At 40.7% G+C, this 24,857-nt stretch overlaps 1 protein-coding gene across 2 annotated transcripts in view; it reads right to left on the reverse strand.

Moving 5' to 3' along the window:
• Positions 1-20,261, reverse strand: part of UBE2D1 (ubiquitin conjugating enzyme E2 D1) — a 34,632-nt gene extending 14,371 nt beyond the window's left edge. For both annotated transcript variants that reach the window (XM_068548105.1, XM_068548104.1), the window contains exon 1: positions 20,146-20,261. In XM_068548105.1, the coding sequence (XP_068404206.1) occupies positions 20,146-20,169 (24 nt within the window). In that variant the 5' untranslated portion in view covers positions 20,170-20,261. The remainder of the gene's footprint in view (positions 1-20,145) is intronic.
• Between the last annotated feature and the right edge of the window lie 4,596 nt (positions 20,262-24,857).

Below are 24,857 nucleotides of genomic sequence, written 5' to 3' on the forward strand. Positions count from 1 at the left end.
TATACAAGTTGCTCAAGTCCATAGGATCCTCATAAGATCCAATTTATCCCATGCTGATTAACAGTTAAAGGTCTCAAAGACAAAGCATTTAAAACCATTCATTTTTTTTTCACATCTTTATTGGAGTATAATTGCTTTACAATGTTGTGTTAGTTTCTGTTGTACAACAAAGTGAATCAGCTATATGGATACATATATCCCCATATCCCCTTCCTCTTGAGCCTCCCTCCCACCCTCCCTATCCCACCCCTCTAAGTCATCACAAGGCATCAAACTGATCTCCCTGTGCTCTGCAGCAGCTTCCCGCTAGCATTCCATTCTACATTTGGTAGTGTATGTATGTCAATGCTACTCTCTCTCTTCGTCCCAGGCTTCCCCTTCCCCTTCTGTGTCCTCAAGTCCATTCTCTTTGTCTGCGTCTTTATTCCTGCGCTGCCACTAGGTTCATCAGTACCGATTTTTTAGATTCCATATATATGCGTTAGTATACGGTATTTGTTTTTCTCTTTCTAAAACCATTCATTTTTAATTAAGTATTGTGTGTGTGTGTTACAAAAGCAAAACAAAGCAAAACAGTGCTTTGTAGGGAAAAACAAGAGAGAGCAATGTATAAATAGTCAAACACCCATAAGGCCATTACCCAAACCAAACCACTCTCACCGTATTAGAATACCTCCATCCATGGCTTTGGCGGGAAATAAGCATGTCACTTGCTGTTGGAGGGAGTGTTAGTTGAGATAGAACCTTTTGGAAGGAAATTTGGCAATAATTGTGAAAGTGGAAAATGCATATGATCTCTGATGCAGGAATTTCACCTCCTAGTAATAATAATCCAAACAGACAAAGATATATATATAAGGATGTTTAGTGAGGCATTTTGTATAATTATGAAAGACTGAGGATAACCTAAAGGCCCATCAATAAGGGAATGGTTCTATGACATAACCATACTATGAGATACTACAGCCACTGAAAAGAATGAGATATGTATATACTGACATCAAAGAACGTTGTATAAAAATAATATGGTTTTTTTTTAAATTAATTTATTTATTTTTGGCTGTGTTGGGTCTTCGTTTCTGTGCAAGGGCTTTCTCTAGTTGTGGCAAGCCGGGGCCACTCTTCATCGCGATGCGCGGGCCTCTCACTATCGCAGCCTCTCTTGTTGCGGAGCACAGGCTCCAGACACGCAGGCTCAGTAGTTGTGGCTCACGGGCCTAGTTGCTCCGCGGCATGTGGGATCTTCCCAGACCAGGGCTCGAACCCGTGTCCCCTGCATTAGCAGGCAGATTCTCAACCACTGCGCCACGAGGGAAGCCCAATAATACAGTTTTTGAGTGAAAAATGTATGTGGCAGAAGTATGCTCAATAGATCCCGTAATACTATACATGCATAGAAAATAAAAGAATACTCACCAAACTATTAACAGTAGTTATATCTGGCAATGGGCTGTCACTTTTTATTTATGTCTTTTACATTGTTTCAATTTTTTACAATAATTTTTTTCGACTTTTTAAATTAAAAATAATGGTTTTACTCAGGTTCTTATGCATTTTAAGAGAGATGAAATGACACTGTTTTTTCCCCACTACATATATTATAAGCATCTTCTCTCTTTTTTATTAAAAATTTTTGCAAGACAAGGGAAGACTGAGGAACTGTCACAGATTAGAGGACACATATATATACTAAGGAGACACAACAACTAAATCCAATGTGGGATCCCAGATTGGATCCTTGGACAGCAAAACAACAGTGGAAAAACTAGTAAAATCTAAATTAGGTCTGTAGTTTAGCTTATAGTACTGTATCACTGTTACTTTCCTCATTTTGATAACTGTACAATGGTTATATACATTGTAAAAATTAGGGGAAATTAGGTGAAAGATATATGAGACCTTTCTGTATTATTTTTGCAAATTTTCTGTAAGACTAAAATTATTTCAGAATAAAAAATAATGTAAAACTTTTTTTTACATATTCCAAAACTTAATTCACTATTTTCCTTCCCAAGCTTGCTTCTTTTTCTGTGTTCCCTATATTTATTAATGGGATTATTAGTCTCCTAGTCACCAGGCTTATTTTGACTCCCCTTTCTCTAGTTCATCTTGTCAGAGGAAGAGTATAATATATTCTACCTTAATACCTATTACATTACCTCAAAAATCTATTACAGTTCAACTATAATTGCTTCCCAATACTCTATGAATTACTTGCATAACAATCTTCTAAAAGCACAGCTCGGTTTATTTCATTTTTCTGCTTAGAAAATGTCAGTGGCTCCCCATTGCTTCTTTAAGACCAAACTCAGCCAACTCTTTTCATTATCTAGTCCTAACCCTACACTTTCAATTGGGTTCCCCCTTCACAAACATGCCCAGTAATTCTCCAAAGAATGCCCCTGGGTTTTCTAAAACACTTTCAGGAGGTCTGTGAGGTCAAAATTAATTTCATAATAAAACTAAGATATTTGCCTTTTTCACTCTCAATTATCTCATGGGTATACAGTGGAGTTTTCCAGTTTAAGAATATTTGATACTGTAACAGACTGAATGCATGAGCAGAATATTTGATACTGTAACAGACTGAATGCATGAGCAGATACTGTAACAGACTGAATGCATGAGCAGACTGAATGCATGAGAATTCAACTGTCATTTATAAGCCTGACTATAATGAGATCTGAACACGTATAAAACAATAACACTCTACTTTTTTTTGTTTTGGAATATACAGTTATCTTTAATAAAAATGTTATGTTAATATGCAATGGGTTTATTGTTATTTTTAAATTACTAAATATTTTTAAATTTCTGTTTTAATTTCTCATATAGTAAATATTAATACATATAGCCTATACAAACAAAAGCTCTTTGAGGCACTCAATACTTTTAATATAAGGGGGTCCCGAGACCAAAAAGTTTGAGAACCATCTAGTCAGGTCTAGCCTGCTTACTTGGATGTTCCCTATACATGGCTAAAGTTTTCTGACCTTCATCATTTTCCTTCTCTGAAAATAACCTTCCTTCTAACTCCCTGTGCCCAAATTTTATCCATTCTCCTCAACAGTGGCTGTCTTCTCAATGACCACTTTAAAAATATGAGTTTTGGAGTCAGACCTGGCCTTGCTACTGACCCTTACTAGCTATGTGACCTTGGGCAACTCACTTAACCTCTTGCTCAAGTGCCTCATATGGGAACATCACTGGAAGAACTATACTGAGAATTAAATGAAAACACATAAGTGAAGTAACTAGCTTAATACCTGGCATGTATAATAGATGCTCAAAAAATACTAATTTCTTCCTTCCCTTTCCTCTTCTACCAGAATATTATTTTAAAACTAAGATTTTTTGCATTTTATTCATGAATTCCTCCACAATACTTAGAACAATGCCTTTCATATAAGGTGCTTGATATTGTTTGAGTTAAACAATACAATTTAAGGAATAGCTTGATACAACCCCTATGGAGAACAGTACGGAGATTCCTTAAAAAACTAAAAATAGAACTACCATATGATCCAGCAATCCCATTCCTGGGCATATATCCAGAGAAAACCATAATTCAAAAAGAGTCATGTACCACAATGTTCACTGCAGCTCTATTTACAATAGCCAGGACATGGAAGCAACCTAAATGTCCATCAACAGACAAATGGATAAAGAAGATGTGGTATATACATACAATGGAATATTACTCAGCCATAAAAAGGGATGAAATTGTGCCATTTGCAGAGATGTGGATGGACCTAGAGACTGTCATACAGAGTGAAGTAAGTCAGAAAGAGAAAAACAAATATCGTATATTAATGCACATATGTGGAATCTAGAAAAATGGTACAGGTGAACTTACTTGCAAAACAGAAATAGAGACACAGGTGTAGAGAACAAACATATGAATACCAAGGGGAGAAGGCAGGGTGGGATGGATTGGGAGATTGGGATTGACATATATACACTACTATGTATGAAATAAATAACTAATGAGAACCGACTATATAGCACAGGGAACTCTACTCAGTGCTCTATGGTGACATAAATGGGAAGGAAATCCAACAAAGAGGGGATATATGTATACATATAGCTGATTCACTTTGCTGTACAGCAGAAACTAACACAGCATTGTAAAGCAACTGTACTCCAATTAAAAAAAAAAAAAAAAGGAATAGCGTGATCAGCGAGCATAGATATCTCAAATTTCTATTTTTTAGAAATGCAGGGGCTTCCGTGGTAGCGCAGTGGTTGAGAATCTGCCTGCCAATGCGGGGGACACGGGTTCAAACCCTGGTCCGGGAAAATCCCACATGCCGCGGAGCAACTAAGCCCGTGCGCCACAACTACTGAGTCTGTGCTCTAGAGCTTGCGAGCCATAACTACTGAGCCCGTGTGCCACAACTACTGAGCCTGTGCGCCATACCTAATGAAGCCCATGCACCACAACAAACAGTAGCCCTTGCTCACCGCAACTAAAGAAAGCTCACGCGCAGCAACGAAGACCAATGCAGCCAAAAATAAATATATAAAATAAATTTATTTTAAAAAATGCAAATGATTAGATTTGGAATAGAATCAGAATTAATTACTCCCCTATGTAGATATGCGGACTGCATATAATAAAAAAAAATCTTAATAACAGGTGTTAAGAGAGAATAGTGCAGGTCACTTAAAAAAGACTGGGGTGGCCTTTTAAATAACATATAATAACATCTAGAAATGAACCTCAAAAGAATATTAATCATCAAGGTATCAAAAACACATGCCAGGGCTTCCTTGGTGGCGCAGTGGTTAAGAATCCGCCTGCCAATGCAGGGGACACGTGTTCGAGCCCTGGTACGGGAAGATCCCACATGCCACGGAGCAACTAAGCCCGTGCGCCACAACTACTGAGCCTGCGCTCTAGAGCCCGTGGGCCACAACTACTGAAGCCCGCGTGCCTAGAGCCCGTGCTCCGCAACAAGAGAAGCCACCGCAATGAGAAGCCCGTGCACCGCAAAGGAGAGTAGCCCCCGCTCGCCGCAACTAGAGAAAGCCCGCGCCCAGCAACGAAGACCCAACACAGCCAAAAATAAATAAATAAAATAAATAAATTTATAAAAAAAACAAAAAACACATGCCACCGCCACAACTATTTTCAATTTACAGAATGTATGATATTCTAGCAAAGTGTCCAAAGCCACACAAAATTCTTGGGAGTCTTTTTTGTTGTGGTTCTTCTGATTTAGAAGACCTCAAAACTCTAAATATGCCATCCTTATTGTTTATTTAAGATGCTGCTGACCTACTTTCAGGACATAGCTTTGGGCTGCTTTTCCAAGAGGAGTTAGGGGTTTGTGCTGAGCTGACCTAGTCTCAAAGTTAAGCTGTCTTCCAAACACTGGCAATCCTTGGTGACAGAGCTACGCATACTCAGAGCTGCAGTCTGTGGCATGGACTGAGTTTTTTTTTTCTTACTTGTTCCAAGCTCAATTTAACCAGCTGAACTAATTATAGCAGGAGTTTATTAAGCACTTCCACATCCTTTCTAATAGGGATCATGACTGATTTTATACTCTCGTCCCAACTCCAATGTTTTAAACATTTATTTTAATGGTATAAGATTATGATAGTAATAAAAATCCTCACAAGTCACTGGTCAGGCACATTTGTTGATGACTTGAACTGGGCATGAAGTCAAGGAGAACTTGTTTGTGGAAAAAAGTAACTTTATAAGATATATTGGGTTGGCCAAAAAGTTCATTTGGTTAGTGAATACCTTGTTCAATAAAGTTCTTCATGAAAACGAAAAACGTGCCTTTTATTTTTACTTAAAACTGAATGAACTTTTTGGCCAAACCAATAGTTTAAAAGATATAGGAAAGAGGTCCTCTGGATCCTTAGAAACTTACAAGTTGTTGTGCCTCCAAGAAAATACATATAAGAGTAGCTACGAGCCTCAAGGGTCACCTTCTGAATGTGTTCATTAAAGTTTAGATCACTCAAGGGAGTCCTAGAAAGAAAGTTTCTCCTAGGACAGAAGTGTGATCTAGGAAGGAACTGGTATAAAATATCTTGACTGACACAAACTACTTTCTTTCTTTTTTGTTAAATTAATAAACTACTTTCTAAATAAAAAATAAACTCAAATATGAAACATTAAAAGGTTGTAAGAGCTGGGAAATTCTGAAAAGCCACATGGATTGCCTCAGAGTTTCTTTCTTACTCCACCCCTTTAAAATTGTGGCACACCACAGTATTCAAACACAAATAACCCTCGTTTGTTAAAACGTGGATTGCTGGAGCATAGAAAAAGATCATGCTTTATTTATTTATTTATTTTAATTAATTTATTTATTCATTTATTTTTGGCTGCACTGGGTCTTCATTGCTGGGCGCACGCGGGCTTTCTCGAGTTGCGGAGAACGGGGGCTACTCTTCGTTGGCGTGCACGGGCTTCTCATTGCAGTGGCTTCTCTTGTTGCGGAGCACGGGCTCTAGGCACACGGGCTTCAGTAGTTGTGGCACACAGGCTTATTAGTTGTGGCTCGCGGGCTCTAGAGCCCAGGCTCAGTAGTTGTGGCGCACGGACTTAGCTGCTCCATGGCATGTGGGATCCTCCCGGACCAGGGCTCGAACCCATGTCCCCTGCATTGGCAGGCGGATTCTTAACCACTGTGCCACCAGGCAAGTCCCAAGATCATGTTTTTGTTTTTGCTTTTTTATAATTTGCCAGTTATTACAAGCAGCACTCAGGGCTGCTGCATTTGCCCCACAGGCCATGTGCGCCAACTCCAAGGTGCGCGATTCACATAGATTTCAATGTGAGTGGTGATCCCTGGGGCTCTACAAAGCTCCATTACAGAAAGCTGCACATTTAAAAAATGGACAGCATATCCTTTAAACCCAATTTAGGATATTATCACTGTTTTGAATAAACAAATAGCACTTTTGATGTAGAAGCAAAAGTGATGGTGTTTGACATCTGAGTGGTACCATGAGCACTTATTTTAACTTCATCAATGTGCTGAAAATGGAAAGAAAATGGCAAACTTGGAATTCAAAATTTAAAAGTGAACACAGTGAGGGCTTCCCTGGTGGCGCAGTGGTTGAGAATCTGCCTGCCAATGCAGGGGAAACGGGTTCAAGCCCTGGTCTGGGAAGATCCCACATGCCACGGAGCAACTGGGCCCGTGAGCCACAATTACTGAGCCTGCGCGTCTGGAGCCTGTGCTCCGCAACAAGAGAGGCCGCGATGGTGAGAGGCCCGCGCACCGCGATGAAGAGTGGCCCCCGCTTGCCGCAACTAGAGAAAGCCCTCGCACAGAAACGAAGACTCAACGCAGTCATAAATAAATAAATAAATAAAAGAACGTGAATTTCTAAAAAAAAAAAAAAAGTGAACACAGTGACATTCTAGTGGAGGGAAAAGGAAAACTTTTTTCAATAGGTGGTGCTAGGTCAACTGGGTATCCATATTGAAAAAGAAAAAAAAGGGACTTCCCTGGCGGTGCAGTGGTTAAGAATTCGCCTGCCAATGTAGGGAACATGGGTCGAGCCCTGGTCTGGGAAGATCCCACATGCTGCGGAGCAGCTAAGCCCGTGCGCCATAACTACTGAGCCTGTGCTCTAGAGCCCACGAGCCACAACTACTGAGCCCATGTGCCACAACTACTGAAGCCCACATGCCTAGAGCCTGTGCTCCATAAGAGAAGCCACTGCAATGAGAAGCCCGTGCACGCCAACGAAGAGTATCCCCCACTCGCCGCAACTAGACAAAGACCCAACGCAGCCAAAAATAAATAAATAAATTTATTAAAAAAAAGAAAAAAGAAAAGAACCTTGACATCCCCCACCTCAAACTATACAAAAAAATGAACTCTTTTTTTTTTTTTTGGCTCACATCCAGAATATGTTAAAAAAAAATTCCTATAGATCAGTTTTTCAAAGATAGACTTGAATAAGCACTTTACAAAAGAAGGTATCCAAATGGCCAACAAGCATATGGGAAGGGGCTCAGCTTCATTAGTCATCAAGGAAATGCAAGTTAAAACCAAAATACTATGTCATTACAACCCCCAAAGGATGGTGAAAATAAAAAAAGGAGAAAAGTACAAATGTTGACAAAGATGTGAAGCTACTGTAACTCTCATATGTCACTGGTGGAAGAGGAAAACTCTGACAGTAATCATTAAAGGTGAACATGACCCAGCAATTCTACTGCCAGTTACATAGAGGGAAATCATATAATGTAAAAGATGGCTATCAAATAATGAGACTAGCTATAACTCCATATATGAAAAGAACTCATTATAGTAAACACGCTGTGTGTATACATGTATTTTGTGTATCTTTCAATTTCATTTCCGGTGGCTTTTTAAATTGAAAATTGAAATACATAGTTTTAACTTCTGTCTTCTCCTTTTAGACAAAATAAGCTTAAAACAAACCAATCTTATACTTAAACATAGACCATGCAATAAATATCATCAATATGGTGAAAGTATGCCCCCAGATAGTCTGTATCAATGAAGCAGTTTTCTATTCCAATCTGACACTCATAAAAAAACTAATTAAATTTCAAAATAAAAATACAAGATACAATAATGAAAAGCAGATTACAAGATATTGTCCCTATCTAGATAGTGTCCCTAGACTGGCACTATGAGTCCACAAAAACATGTACTTAAGGAATTTATATAGCCTTACATGGCTAAGCACCTCTAGTCTAGTTCAGATTTCTATATCGAACTAGACACAAAGAAAAGTACTGAGAGGCCTGAAACTGAATTTTAAATTGGCACAGATGGCATGTTTATAACATCCCCACAATATGCTGAGTGTTCTCCATAAAACCAACCTAGACACAGTCCCTGCCTCTAGGGGACTTAAAGTCTAAAAGTAGATGAGGCAGCCTAATTCAAAGAAAGTAAACAAGTAAAAGGAAACAAAGAAGGGAATGTAAGAGAAGAGAGGCCTGCATTAATCTCTCAGCTCCCCGAAGGGTAACAGGCCAATCTGAACAGTGGAGAAGAAAAGCTAACAAGTCAGAGTTTCCTTATTTACCATCATACTTAATATGACACTATGCAGTAAATAGTCTCTAAAAAATTGTGCTGACCAGACTGAAAATGCTTTGTTGTTCTCTAGTTTCAACATTCAGAAAGTCTAAATCTCCATAATAGATGTAATATATACCCCACTGGGTGTGTGTAAAGGACATTAAACAACCCATGCATAGTGACTGATTTACAGTCCAAAATCTAAATTACTGAATCCAAAGCACATGAAAGCATTATTTCAAAAAGCCTGGCTCAACAGGCAATTAATTAACGTGACACAACCATCTTTATATCAAAACTTCTAAAACAAGACAGTGATTCTTACTGGATTGCATTTTTGATGTTGTCTCTAAAGGGATATATGAGCTATAATTGGTTTGTCTGTAAATAAACACTTCATGGGCTTATAATTCAGACTCTGATCTCCTTATCCAATTGACTAGAGCTATTTCAATAGGGAGATGTCAAACAATTCTCAGAAATGTCTCTGAATACAGAACCTCTCTAAACCCTTGAATTAAAAAATCTTTATTTTAAACTGTGAAGATTCTTTCCGGAAGACTTCAAAATGCTGATGACATCCAATTAATTAAGTTATAGGAACCAAATTCACTTCAATAAACTGGTCCTGGCTGCTTCGCTGTCTCTTTGGATCAGGTATCTCTGGCAAAGGCTGTTTATTAAAAATAATGATGATAATGCAGCCAAATTCCACACAAAAGGAAGATGATGAAGAAAGCAATGACACTATTGACTTTGCCACATCAAAGTAAAATTTATTGAATCTGAACTATAAAGAGCACAATTTAGAATAAATGTTTGAGGTCAGGTTAGGGACATTATCTACCCAATGTCTCAGATCTGAAACCACTTTCCCCCAATGCTCTCTAGAGCAGCCATAATATGACTTTCAATTTCCCAAAATGCTATCTTGCCTGTAATTTAAAACATGGCTTCCTTTTAAAGGGAAGACTCAATAACCTCCCTTTATATGTAATGTTTCCATCATAGGAATTACATAAATAAAAATATATTTTAGACAAATCCAAGGTATCCCAGTAAAAAATTGTATTTGAATCTACTTTATGAAGTATTATGGTAAAAATGCACTTATTCCAGGAACCCAAACTCTAAACCTTGAGATCACCATGATTCCTTCTTCCCTTCATGCCCCATCGTCTATACGAATCAGTACCAAGTTGTTTAGATTCTCCTTTAGTCCAGATCCTCCCACTGAAAGGGTCCCAGAAGGAGGCCCAGCCTATAGAAAAACTGAGGTCCAAAGGGCAGAAGAGTTGGAGAAAAGCCAGAGGAGAGACATTTCAGGATAAGAAGCCAAAGGTTTGAACCGGGAAGACACTATTAAAGAACTGGTCAGTAGATGGAGGAGTCTGGTCAGTAGACGGAGGAGTCTGAAGAGACTGCCCAGATTACTGAGCCTTAGAGATTTGACTTGAAAGGCCAAGCAGGTGGAGGTACGGTGGGTCAGACCAATTCAAAAAGGCCAGGTGGTACAAACACCCACAATTTTCCTCACATACCCGCTTTTCCAAATGCCCTCTCCCACCAGGCTGGCTCAGACCCTCCTGGACCTCACTTGAACAAGTGTAATGCTGTCTTAACTGACCTGTTGTCCTCCTACTTCTCTACCAACACACTGTGGTCAAAATCATCTTCTTGAAGTACCATGTCAAACCCTTTCAATGTTTTGTCATTAGCCTTAATAGAAGATTTATAAATCCTTAAAATGGTTTCCAGGATCTGACTGCTCTCTAGCCCCACACTTTCCCCCAACATTCTCTGCACCAGTCATAGTGACTTTCAATTCCCCAAAATGCTGTCTTGCCTCTAGTTTCAAACAAGATTTCTTTTAGATAGAAGACTCCTAATCACCCCCCAACTTTCACTTTCATGTCTCATCTTAAACATCATTTCCCTAGGGCGGCTTTCCTTGAACCCTCCAAAGGGTCCCTGCTATATTCCCATGGCACTCTTGTACTTCCCTTTTCGTGATGTACTACAAATCTATAATTACAAACAGTAGAGAATCTTGTGTTCTATGAGGGCAAGAATGTATACCTAGCAATAGGATTAAGAATGTTTCTTCCTTACCCAAAAATCTTCAATGGCATCCCCCAACTCCTGCATTAAGTACACATTTGTCAGCATGGGTCTTCAACGCCCTCCACAGTATGAACTTTTATGGTCTACTATTTTCTGAATGCTTCCCAAAAGCACGATTATCTGTTCCTTTCCAAATAAGCCATGTACTTTCCAGTGCCTTCATTTCTGTAGCTTCCTCTATGAACCTAGCTTCCCTGTCTTAAAAAATGCTACCCATTCTTCCAAACCTATATCCAATTCCACCTTTTCCGTAGAATTTTTCCTAATTTCCCCCAAATAAATTTGGCCTCTCCCACCTTTGACTCTCCTCCTGCTCAAATGTTGTATTTTCCTTATGGTACTTTCCTAAGTCTACCTAGTTGTTATGGTACATCTCATATCCTTACTAGTTTAAAATTTCTTAGATAATGTTGGTTATACCTTACTTTTCCATATATCTCCTTATCACATTTTGTATATGCCTTATATACATAAGGTGCTCCATAAGTGCATTAACTTGAATCTAAAAAATCTACTACATGTAAAGCAGTTGTGTAAGGCAGTTGTCTAAATATGTGGATAAAATAGTCTTTTAAGGACAAAAGATACCTTTGAAACAGATGGATGCTAAATGGAATTAGAAAAGCACATTATGTTACCCATACAGAAACAGAAATACATCTTATTTGCATCTCAAATAAATGCTCTTTAATCAAAAAGTAATATACCTTTAGAGACTCATTCATCTTATATTACACATTAAGATGCCCACATTTATTTCAATTCTGACAATTTAAAATAAATATAATTTTAACTCAAGTTTCATGCAGCAGTACAGCACAGTGTCACTGCTCAGTATTTATTTCTGTGACCATTTTTGCTGTTTGCTGGACAAAAGGAAAACGGCAAATAACATTATTTAGGTGTGCTTAAAATTGTAAGTCAGAAAAGACCACAGAAGTTATCCAGTTCAACTCATTGTATTTCTAGATAAAGAAAATAAAGACTATGAGTTTCTTGGCCAAGGTCACAAAGCCAAAGCCAGGGCACAGGCTCAGACCATCTGACTTCCACTCCAGCACTCCTCCCACTCCAAAACAATACTCACCTCAAGGCTGTAATAACTAGAGCACATTATTTTCAATCGACATTGGAGCCAACAATACTCCAGTACTGAATGAAGGCCATTTGCACATTTTCAGTCATGCTCAAGAGAAACAAAAGTGTGACAAATGAAGAAATGAAAAGGAATTCTTATTATCTTTTCCCAGGAGCCTTCTTTCTTATAAATGGTTAGAAATGAACACTACTTCATAAGCTTTGAGAGGGTCTGTGTTCAAAGACACTCTGAAAGGCGAGAAAAACATGATAGGAAATTACATACATAATAGAATTTTGACACACGATGGAACATGCAACACAGAACATTTTAAATGCTACATTACCAAAAGTTACTATTTATTTCATAGTAACCAAGAAAGACGGTGCTTTAGGGAAAAAGAAAAAAGGTAGCAGCCTATTTCTCAAAACCCACTTAAAACACAAACCTATCTACCAATATGTACCAAATATTTACCTTCTTACATTTCTATCCCTAATAACTGGCACATAGTAGGTACTTAAAAAGTATTTTCATAATAAAGTAATTAATCTCTCTTCGTATCACCCAGCACTATTCTTGAATACTGCAGTTGTACATCAGTGACTATAAAATGCTGCTACTTGTAGTAGAAAACAATGAGCATTGACAGTTTGTATCAAACAGAAACGTTCCAAGACCAGAACATTTTACAATGTGTGTGAATCTATATCTGTGTATGTGTGCTTGTATGTATGTATATAGGTTCATTTGTTTTCTCTCTATATACATATGTACACATATATGTATATGACATGTATTTTTGACAATAGTGATTTTACCTAAAGATCTTATGCTATGGGACAGCGATTTTCAAACTTTCCTTACAGCAAGTCATAATAAGAAAAACATTATATACCACAACCTAGTACACATAACACATACATGCACAGGAATACATATACATAACTAAAACAAAGATTTCATGAAACAACACCATTACTATACCCAAAGCACTAATGTTTTCTATTCCATTTTTTAAAATGCAGTTTGTGTCCCCCCAAACTGATTTTGTCACCCCTGCTCTGAAAGCTCATAAAAGTGTGAGAAGACACTAAGACATTGGCAAGGTGTAAATGTCTTAGTTTGGCATTCATTCCTTAAACATAGCCTAGGCTCTACAGACACCAAACAGACACTGGCAAAATGAAGACTAGAAATTATTGAACATTGTTCATTGAAAAGCTCTGCTGAACACCGGAAGGACTTTATCATTGTGTAAGTAAAAAATAGAGACCACATTCTGGGCCATAAAACAAGCCTCAAAAATTCTAAAGGAGTCAAATAATAACAGATATTCTGATCACAATGGAATTAAATTAGAAATCAATAACAGAAAGCTCTGTAAAATCCCAATTATTTAGGAAATAAATATTTTTAAATAACTCAAGAATCGAAAAAGAAAACAAAAGGGGAATTAGAAAATATTTTTAACTAAATGAAAATGAAAATACAACACATCAAAACTTGGGGGAAGCAAAAACACCAGCAAGAGTTTTACTAGTTTATGGGACTTCCCTGGTGGCGCAGTGGTTAAGAATCCGCCTGCCAATGCAGGGGACACAGGTTCAAGCCCTGGTCCGGGAAGATACCACATGCCACGGAGCAATGAAGCCCGTGTGCCACAACTACTGAGCCTGTGCTCTAGAGCCCGTGAGCCACAACTACTGAGCCCATGTGCTGCAACTACTGAAGCCTGCATGCTCTAGGGCCCGTGTGCTCTAGGGTCCGTGTGCCGCAAAAGGAGAAGCCACCGCAATAAGAAGCCTGTGCACCGCAATGAAGAGTAACCCCAGCTCGCCGCAACTAGAGAAAGCCGACACACAGCAATGAAGACCCGACTCAGCCAAAAATTAATTAATTAATTAATTTAAAAAAATAGTGTAATCAACATATATTTTTAAAAATATATAGTTTAGAGAAGAACAATGAGCCCAGGCCACCAAGTCTGCTGGGTTACCTCTAGAGCAATCCAAACTGCTCACAAAAGGAGGGTGGTCACCTGGAGTGAGAACCATCAGGTTAATTTTACTGCTAATGAAGTTTAAGGTGAAGGAACAAACCCCCCACCTCACCCCAGTTAGAAAGACTTTCCTAAATCTAAAAGAAGACTAGGAATCTAATAAGCAATCTGCTGTCAGTGAAGGAGAAGAGCCACGCAAACAGGATAATATGAATAGAGAACAGTGGGGGAAACATGCAGAAAGAGGAAAGACAGGAAGCTGCAGAGCATGGTGTGATCCAACAGGCAGTGCTAGATGGAGTTTTTCAGGATGGTTTCCTCCCCATACTACGGACAACTCCTGGAACATAGGAGCCTCTTACTACTGTCTGATGTATGTAACTGAACCTTCACAGGTTCATCCCAAGACCAAATTAAATGCAGAAAAAAACCCTCAGCTTCTCAGAGGCCATCTAGACCAAAACAGGCCAGTATCAGAAACTGTTTGGCCTTCATTTGTTCTGAGGTGATCTGCGGACCCCTCCAATCCTGAAACCCTGCAAATCTGGGTTATATTATATATTCCAGTATTTTTAAATCCAGCATACAGGGTTAAGAACAGAGAGGACAAGTATCTCAATACTTAATTTTTTAATTACACATAGCATCAGTTTACCCACTTTTTAAAAAAGGGGTGGGGGGAGCTAATACATTACAGACAACCATTAACTCAGTTTGATGGAAAGTATTAGGCTGATCATTTTGATTAGCGGTGCTCATTAAATATGTTTCCTACATGTATTTCAGGGAACTAAAATGAATAAAGATGCTATTCTGCTTTGCTGGAAGCGATCCCACATCCTGCTAGGTTTGGTTTTTATAACATGTGCCTGGCTTCCTAAAACAGGCATAAACAGACTTATTAGATCTATGCTATTTATTTCCACAGAGAAAGAACCTCAGAACTTTTAAACTAGGATAGGTTATCTAATCTTTTTACACCTTTGTTGTGATAAAGGAAGAAAAATATATGATCCTGGCGGCAAAAGGAAGCTTGAACTTAATTACAAAGATTTAAAAGCAGAAAAATGCATACAGTGGCTTTTTAGAAAAAGAACACTTTCTTCCTTTCATCTCAAGGCAAACCATTTATCTACCAAGAAGCATGAATAGTGTGTTCTTTCTTTTTAAAATTTTTTTAGAAGTCATATCCTTTTTTACTGAAGGAACCTGGAGTCTTAGACTTAATCTTGTAATCTGAAAGTCTTTCTAATATATCTGTGTAATCTGAATTGCTGACTACTATTCAAAGCCATTATAGGAACTAAATAGCTAGATCAATTCGTAAACCATTTTCTTAAATGAAAACCTCACAATGAAATGATACTTTTGACAGAACATTTATGAATTACACCAATTTTTCTAAATCCTTTTGGAGGAGAAACATTTTAAGTGATGGAATAAAGATGAACAAAGTTATACTATTCTTTTACCATGTTAACCGGTCTAGTGCACATTACCTCAGAGCAAAAACTTACAATGCATAATCAACAAGCTGAGTGATGCATCAGTGAAAATGATTAAATATGCCAAGGTCTTAATTATAATACCACATTACATTTGTACAGAATATTCCAGTTTGCAAAACATTTACATCCATAAGCTCATTTGACTCTACGTCCTTCAGTTTAAGTACAATAGATAGAAGATGTGAGTCCACCTGCATATACTGAAAGAGTTAAAAGCAGGGACTCTGGAGCCAACTGTCTGGTTTGGACTCTTAGTGCTGCCACTTACAATTACAGAATGTGATTCTGAGTACATTACTCAACATCTTTATGCCTTAGTTTTATCATCTGTAAAATGGGGATAATAATCGTTTCTACCTCTTGGGCCCACTAATGATTAAATCAATTAATATATGTCAAGCACTTAATACAGTATCTAGCACAGAGGGACCATTATATACTATACATGCTGGTTGTACTTAGCAGCAGCATCATTGTATGGATAGGGAAACAAGCTGGTAAGTCACAGAGCCAGGAACAGAAACCAGAGCTTCTTCTCCCATTTGATGCTCCATCCACAAAGGGCTGGGGGTTTTTTTCTGTTTGTTTTTTTGAAGTATCCTAAGGTTTTCTAGACTGACATAAAACAGTTTAATGCGGAAGTGTACAAATCAAAAAATTCAACAGTTCAGAATACTTATAAAGTATTTTAATTTATATTTATATATACATTTTAAGTTAAATTGACTATTAAAAATACAACTATTCCATTTTGGCGGCAGAACTATACACCGAGGAATAGTCATCTGTGTTGCTATATTTGCAAAACAAAAATCTAGAGGGAAATATACTAAGATGATAACTGTGTTAGAATTTCCTTTTTTTTTTTTTTTCCCTTTCTGGTTTTCAAGACATTCAGTATTGTGATATAACATTTATAATTTAAAAAAATTATTTCCAGGGACTTCCCTGATGGCGCAGTGGTTAAGAATCTGCCTGCCAACGCAGGGGACATGGGTTTGAGCCCTGGTCCGGGAAGATCCCACATGCCACGGAGCAACTAAGCCCGTGTGCCACGACTACTGAGCCTGCACTCTAGAGCCTGCGAGCCACGACTACTTAAGCCCATGAGCCTAGAGCCCATGCTCCACAACAAGAGAAGCCACTACAATGAGAAGGCCGCGCACCCAACAAAGAGTAGCCCCCGCTCCCCGCAACTAGAGAAAGCCCGCGCGCAGCAATGAAGAGCCAATGCAGCCAAAAATAAATAAATTAATTAAAAAAAAAATGATTTCCAAAAAAAGTTTACCAAGGTATGAAAATAGTATTCATAGAATAAACACTTCAAAATTAATTCTAGAAAATAATAAATGTCCAGCTGAAAAACTGCCCTCTTTTTTCAGACATGTTTTAGGGATCTTTCCTCAGACTTTGTTCAAATTTTTTCCCTTTAGTGATTCAGGTGACTGTGACAACATCTTCCATTGTGTCTAAAAATAGGGCATGGGTGTGTAAATTTATGAGCCGAAATGCAAAACTGGCATTGTATGTCTAAATCAGAGTATTAAATCATTTAGCATACTCTAGCATAAAAATATATTTTGAGCACTCATATCCACATGCTTTGTATATTCATACAATTTTAATTCAACTATCTTTAATCTTTTCAGATGAAGTGAAGTTATGAACTTTTAAAAACATGTCAAATCACTTCCTAAGAGATTAACCTGGACAAAGCACTCCACTCCAAACCTCAAGCTCCTTCTCTAATAAGGAGAGTAGACTAGAATGTCAGTCAGTGGTTCACAACCTTCTTTCTACCCCAGCGCATCTGAGGGATTCAACATCTCTCCATTTACAGCAGTGGGGACAGTCTGAAAATGTCCCACAGGTGATTCTGATACACTACCTTATAACAGGAGTCCCCAGCCCCCAGGCGCGGACCGGATACTGGTCTGTGGCCTGTTAAGAACCGGGCTGCACAGCAGGAGGTGAGCAGTGGGCCAGCGAGCGAAGCTTCATCTGCCACTCCCCATCGCTCACATTACAGCCTGAACCATCCCCCCCATCGCTCGCATTACCACCCCCCCATGGAAAAATTGTCTTCCACGAAACCGGTCCCTGGTGCCAAAAAGGTTGGGTACCACTGCCTATAAGCTATTCCCCTGCCCTCTACCCCACTCCACTCCTGCAGAGTTCTTTAAGGTTCTGCACAGTTCTAAAGCTTGCCACTGTAGGTATAGGAAAATCACAACCCAATGACCTGGAAGGTACCTGACAGTGTTACTTTAATACATTTTACAAGAAAGGCCAAAAGTTAATAACGCGTATTCTTTTGTTGAAGCATGCAAGATTCAAAAAGAATCTGTAAACTGATGATATCAAAGACAGCTTTGTAACTTAACTGTTCATATGGCAAACAGCACAGCTCCCCTGGAATTTGCTTCTAGTCAAGGAGGTAGGTAAAGAAAGAGGAAAAGTGGGGAATCAAATAAAATACCTCCTGAAGTTGAAAGAATGGCTGGAAAAGAGATTTTTACAAGTCAACTTTTCTGATAACAGAGAAGGAAACCCAAAGATTGATATACAGAGATGAGATATTATGTGATCCCAAATTTCTTTCTTTTTTTTTTTTTTACAGATAACTCTGTTATAAACTAATAATAACTAATAGGTACTAAAAATATGATTTGCATATATGCCATATTATAAATATAAGCCAAATATATTGGCTTAGCATGGTGATTGATAATTGCCCAGTATATTTACAAATAGTGTCAATTTTCTTTGAATGCCTACTTACTGTGGACAAATTCTATGCTATTTAAAAGCTACTGGATGTGCAGTCTTGTGAAAAATTCTCACAACTAGTGAAGAAGGAAATGGAATCTTAAGACTTCCTTGGAAAAATGTGTGTTTACCTCAAATGTGAGCCAACATTACATCATCATTAATAAGTACACAAGGCATGGCAAAGATGCTGAGTGTGGCTTCAAAATTAGAATTATCTACATGAAAAAAATGTGTAATTGCATTATCTTCAAATCAGAAAACACATTAATCAATAAACGCTGATGATTAACTATGTGTACTGTAGTGAGAGGAACCTTAAAAGGCACAAAAAAATAACAGTATTTCACAGATTTAGTATTTGACCTCTCCCCCACCCCCGACAAACTGGCTGGGTCTGAAAGTTGCTGTCCTCTGTACCAGAAGATGACACCAAGGGTAACTGAGAATACAATGTATACACCTCTATCACTGCTCTATCGATTCATGCCTGAAAAAGTTGACACAAATTTTTGGTAGGATTTCTTTTGAAATTCTTTGCAAAACATGCTGTCCATTGTTGGCTTAACTTGCCGAACGCACTACCCATTAAAAAAAACAAATTCTCAGTGTTCTCCACATGAACCATAACAGTAAAAACCTAAAACTTGTGTCAGTGAACAGACGAGATAACCCAAAAAGAAATAAAAGTGAAGAGAAAGAAAATGCCCCAACCTCAGTTTTTTAAGATGTTCACATTAGAGACGGTAGCAATAAACATTATGCAAGAGAAGATAATTCCTAACACTGAGTTGGGATGGACAAATATTTGTTTAATGAACATACACATTTCTTCCTCATTCTATAGCCATGTGTCAAAGCATCAAACAATTTAATTTGCGGCAGTTTCTGTTGTGTCTCAAACTTTACATATAAGTTTATCACGAGGGTAAAAAAAACCTGCTTGGCTTGACTCACGATGAATCACAGCCAGGAGGTCATCTTGTTGTGTATCAGCAACTATGTTTTCACTACAGCTATGTGACCTAAAGTGGCAGCAGGAGAGGCACCAAAATAGAAGGGGCAGGAGGTTTCTCGGCCCCAAAAGAGCTTTTCCACCCCATTCGGGCATCTGAGCAACAGCCAACCGCAGAGGAGAGAAAGAACAAACCCAACAGCTCCGCGGAGTAAGGCTGCAGGCCCAGGCCCTCCCGGGAGCCCGGGGAGGCAAGCACATAAAGAGGATGGGCTTAAGAAACAGCGTGGAGAAAGCAGCATGACAAGGGCCAAAACTAGCCGGGTGTAGGGCAAAATCCAGCAGTGACCGAGCAGCACAGACTGCGGGAAGGTCTGGAGACCAAGGAGGCTCTCCAGCCCGGGCTCCGGGCTCAGCTCCGGCGCGAGCGCACAGCGGGCCCCCTGCCTCCACGCACCTCCAGCACACGGGACCTGCCGCTGCTCCCACCTCACCTGTCGAGTGCCCGCTGGCCCCGCCGGCGTCTCTGGCCCCCGGTCCCCGCCCCGGCCCATCCTCCCTTCACGTTCCCTCCCGGCGCGTCTCTCGGGGCCACCGCCGGGGTCAGCGTGGGCAGGGGGCCGAAGCCCGCCCCACCGCCCCACCGCCCCAGGCCTGGCCCCGGCACTCACTTTCTGAATCCGCTTCAGCGCCATGGGTCAGGGAGGGCGGCGGGGATACCGGCTGGCTGGGGGCGGCTGCGGGGCTTGGGGGCGTCGGGTCGTCGCGGGCTCGGCTCGCCGGCTCCTCGGCTGGCTCAGCCGGGTGGATCCCCGGCTCGCCGCTCTCTGGCTCGCTCCGGCGCCGGTGCCTGTTCCTAGGGAGCCCGAGCGCGAGTGTGCGCGAGTGTGCGGGCAGGGACGCCGGCGAGACTCTTTTGTTTCCGCTTTTGCTTCTGGGAAGGAGCCTGCGCCCGCCCCGCCCCGCCGGGCACATTGGGAAGTGTAGTTTCTGCTCCCTGCTCGGCCGCCGCCCCGGGCCGGGCTGGTTACTCACCGCTGACCTCGATCCACAGCCTGGGCTCAGAGCTACCGGCTCTGGAGTTGGTCCCTGCAATTGGATTTTGATCGAGGTACTGAACCTGGAGTTCCCAATCTGTAAAATGAGGATAACAAATTAGCTCGAAAAACATGTGCCGGATTCGAATATGTGCTACAGCTCGTCTTGTTATTTTTACCTTTACAGATTTCACTGTTCTCAAATATATGAATTGCCTAAATTTCTCACACATGCACAGACTCATTCCAGTTATGACGCCTTACTTACCTCCTTAGTTCCTGTTTCGAAAGGCGCCTCTTCTGTCCGATGCTAATCTCGCATGTCTGCTCCTCCTTGGAACTCCGAATTCTGAGTTTCGTCCTCACTCTTGGCTCCTTCTTTTCCGTTGGCAGTACAATACCTGCTCAATCCACATAGTCTACGCGCACTCCTCACTCCCCCAATTCTTATGAACTTGTGTGCTCATTAAAACTTGCCTTCTGCTTTCAGCAGCAGAATTCGGTTTTCACCAAAGTTGAGCTTGAGCTTGTAATTCCCGAATCCAATTCACTCCTTTTCCTCTGTGATGTTTCTGACCCACTTGACTGCTGGCTACCCTTTCGCTTTTCAAAACGCTCACCGCCTCCCACTTCCGGAGCACCAGGGTGGTTGGCTCTTCTACTTCTCCGACTTACCCTTTTCTGTTACCAGCTCCTCTTCTCAAGAGTTAGAGTGCCCTGGAGTTCCAATCCCTGATCTCTCACCATCACTATCTTCCTAGAAAGTAGACTTCGTGTCCTCCCATGTCCTGGGAGGCCACCCAGCATGGCTGGAGGAGCTTGGGCTTTGTAGATTGACCCCCTATCCTGGAATGGAATCCCAACTCTGACCCCTACCACTGTGTGACCCTGTAGCTACTTAAACTCTCTAAGCCTCAGTTTCCTCATGTCCAAAGCGATAATAGTCTCTAGATATGTTATTGTAAGAATTAACTGATATTAATGTAATGTGCCAAACACAGTACCTAATATGCTGAAAGTCCTGTATAACAATTATTTCCTTATTTGTTTTTATCTATATGATGATGCCTTTAAAATCTGTCTTTCCAACCAAACTGTCACCCCAGTTTCAGCCTTTTATGTCCAAAAGTCTACTGGACATGTGCACCCTCCTCCCCTGTGGCCAGGAATCAGAATGTGTTACCAGGTGAGGGTTGGAGGAAAGCTTTTCAGGAAGTCCAGAACAATAGCTACCATAGCATTCTAAAGGCTTACAAAGAGCAAGGAGCAAAAATCCATTCATGTAACTTAAAAGAAAATGTCTAGGGAAATAGGATCGTGAAAGAATGATAGAAATAATTAATGGAATCTGAAACTTAACTTAGAAGCCTGTCATTCCCCCTCCCCGCCCTCCCACCCAAAATAAACATAAAAACTAAAACTGGTCTGGAGCCTGGCTACTCTCTTACTTTCCTTGTCCTAAGGTCTTGCTTCTCTCTGCATGCTGGCCTGCCCTCCTTTTTCCAGCTCCCCCTTAACTTCTCTTGTACAAGGCATGAGCTCCCACCACCCTTAGCCCACTTTTTGACACTCTTCAAGCAACTGCTCTGCTGCTAAATGGCCAAGCCTTTTGGTACTCCCTATTTATCTCCCTAAAAGGAAGAATTCCATTGACACAACTCGTCTTTTTACTCCAGGCTATACATTTTCAGCTAGTGAGCAAAGTATATATAGATAGACTTGGGTTAGTTTGGCCACCCATGGTCAAATCAGCTGTGGGAATTTTGAAGTACTTTGGGGCAAAGAGGTTTCTGGAACACACCAGCAAGGTCATATCATCCTGTAGAGAGGTGTATTGGGGCTAGCTTGATGCACCATCTTTGTGCTCCAGAAAGTGGGGCCCTACCCCAAACATTGCTCTTCCTTTTTATAAGGCAAGCATGAGAGTGTCCTTGTAAATAGGGGAGAAATAGTCTGAGCTTGGGCATCAGCTGCTTTGGGGAGTTGCACTCCCAAGCTGATAGCATTTGGATAGTATCACGTAGGAAGTGAGGCCATGCTAAGCTGCTCCCACTACGGGGAAGCACTAGCTGCAGGTAGCTCATTACCAGGAAGCCCAGAAAAAACCTCCAGGGTCATTAAGTGGACAGTCCTGATAGGACAGTCCATCATCACTCCGTAGATAACAAAAACACACAACTTACGCAGAGGCTACAATCAGGGCAATTTCATTCAAAAGGCCAGGACACTGGCATTAATTTCTCCCTCTTCCAGGTTATCCTACATACTGCTAAAAGACGCAGTAGTCAAATCACTCCATTGCTTAAAAACCTCTATTGGTTTGTATCATGGAAGTCCAATGCCTCAGCTTACTGCAAAATACCCATCCCAATTTGTCCCTAAATGCCTCCTTTCCGTCTTTAGCTCACACATTATAGTTAATTAATGTCACGTGTCTTTGCACAATGCATTCTCTCTGCATAGAACGACCTCCCACCCTGCACCTGACAAACCCAACTCAAATGATACAGACTTTATGAGAGGGATTGCGCTTCTTTCAGAAACTCATATTTAAGGATATGGAGCAGCCATTCTCAGCACTTGGAATACAGAGTGGTTGCTGGATGATGTTAATCGGGAAAAAGAATGGTCCAGGGGAAGAAGTTGAATTAAGGAATTAAGACATTTGGAGAAGTCTCTGGAGAGGTCCGCTGACCAAGTAAAAGAGGTGACTGAAGAGCTTCTTGGGACCAGGTGGAGTGTGCTGAGTCTTTGACAGACGCAAAGCAACCACCTGGGCAGTTTATGAAGACCCTGGAGAAACTGACACACTGATCTGGCCAGAAATTTTCAGAGTAGAGTGAAAAGGAAGGGTTCGGTGAAAAGATTCGGGCATTCCTAGTGAGTGTGGCATGATGGAGCAGGGCATGTGTCAGAACTCCGGAGTCTGTAGTGGCTGAACTTGGCCCTGGCTGAGTGAGGAGAGCAGAGTGGCCGCCCTGCTAGGAATACCACCACCAGCTCTGCTCTCTCTGGAACAGAAGTTACCTGTTTCTCAGGTACTGCTGGGAACAGTCACTGATAACCAGTTTTGCTTCTCTTCCACCTGTTCTCTATGCACACGTTTGTCTTTGCAAATACAAGAGCTCCTTTTGGTTTTCTCTTTGTGCCTCTTTGTGGCTGTGCTGTCAAAAGCCTTCGTAGAGGGCCTCCCCACTCAAATGCTCCCAGTTCTTTTGACCTGTGGGTGCTTTTTGGGGCTGATGAGAGCTCTCATTTGTCCTGGGATAGTTCTGGGCATATAGGCCACCATGGTCTTCAGATACAGGAGGGCCTTTTCCCCTTTGATTCTATTGTCCCATAACTGTAAAACCAGAATCACCAGGAGGCGAAACCCAGTCAGGAGAGTTGGGACGGCTCAGAACAGGTGTTTGGCACACATGTAGTTCAAGCATTCTTCCTTTTAAAGTATTTCCAGAATAGCTGTCTGGCTTGTTGGCTCACAGATTCTAACCTTACCCCCTCCCCCCCTAACTCTGTCCAGCTACAGGCCAGAATATTCAAGGGGACCATTCCCAGGCTGGGGCCTGTGTTTGAAGCATGAATTTCCTTGTCCCCAAGTAAATCTCCATAGGGTTAGAACCCAGTGTTGAGGTAGCTTCTGCTTGAAACTAGGCCAGAACCATGGTTTAAGAAGGGCACAGAGCAGACAGCCTCAAATGTTGTGAAGCCAACCATAAACTTTTCAGGAGGTACTTCCTTTAAGGGTGTTTTCTGTTACGTGTACCCTTCTAGGACCTACATTTCCTTCAAAAGTGTTTCTGTCTATTTTGTAGCCTATTTTTTAAATGGTTAATTAAAACCAATTTCGAGCACTGAACAGCAAGCAGAATGTTTGAACATTTTTTGGTTTCTGTTTGTTTGATGAGGTATGAGAAGGAAACGCCTTCTGTGGTTCCAGTCATAATCTATTTTAATAAAGTTTTGAGCAGCCCTGGTGTATTAGGTAGGACTCTCCAGAGAAACAGAACCAATAGGGTATACAGTACATAGATATGTAGGAGGGGATTATTATGAGGATTGGCTTACCTGATTACGGAGGCTGAAATATGCCATGATATGATGCCTGCAAGCTGGAGAACCAGGAAAGCCAGTGGTGACATTCAGTCCAAGTCCGAAGGTCTGAAAACTAGGGAAGCCTATGATGTAACTTCCAGTCTGAGGCCAAAGGCCTGAGAAAGAGGAGGGAAAGAGGGGGATGCTGGTATAAGTCCTGGAGTCTCAAGGCCCCCAAACCCGGGGCTCCTGTGTCCTCCTCTGTCCAAGGGCAGGAGAAAATGGACATCCAAGCTCAAGAAGAGAGGGAG

The sequence above is a fragment of the Eschrichtius robustus genome, chromosome 7 (genome assembly GCF_028021215.1).
Source record: "Eschrichtius robustus isolate mEscRob2 chromosome 7, mEscRob2.pri, whole genome shotgun sequence".
NCBI classification, from domain to species: Eukaryota; Metazoa; Chordata; class Mammalia; order Artiodactyla; family Eschrichtiidae; genus Eschrichtius; species Eschrichtius robustus.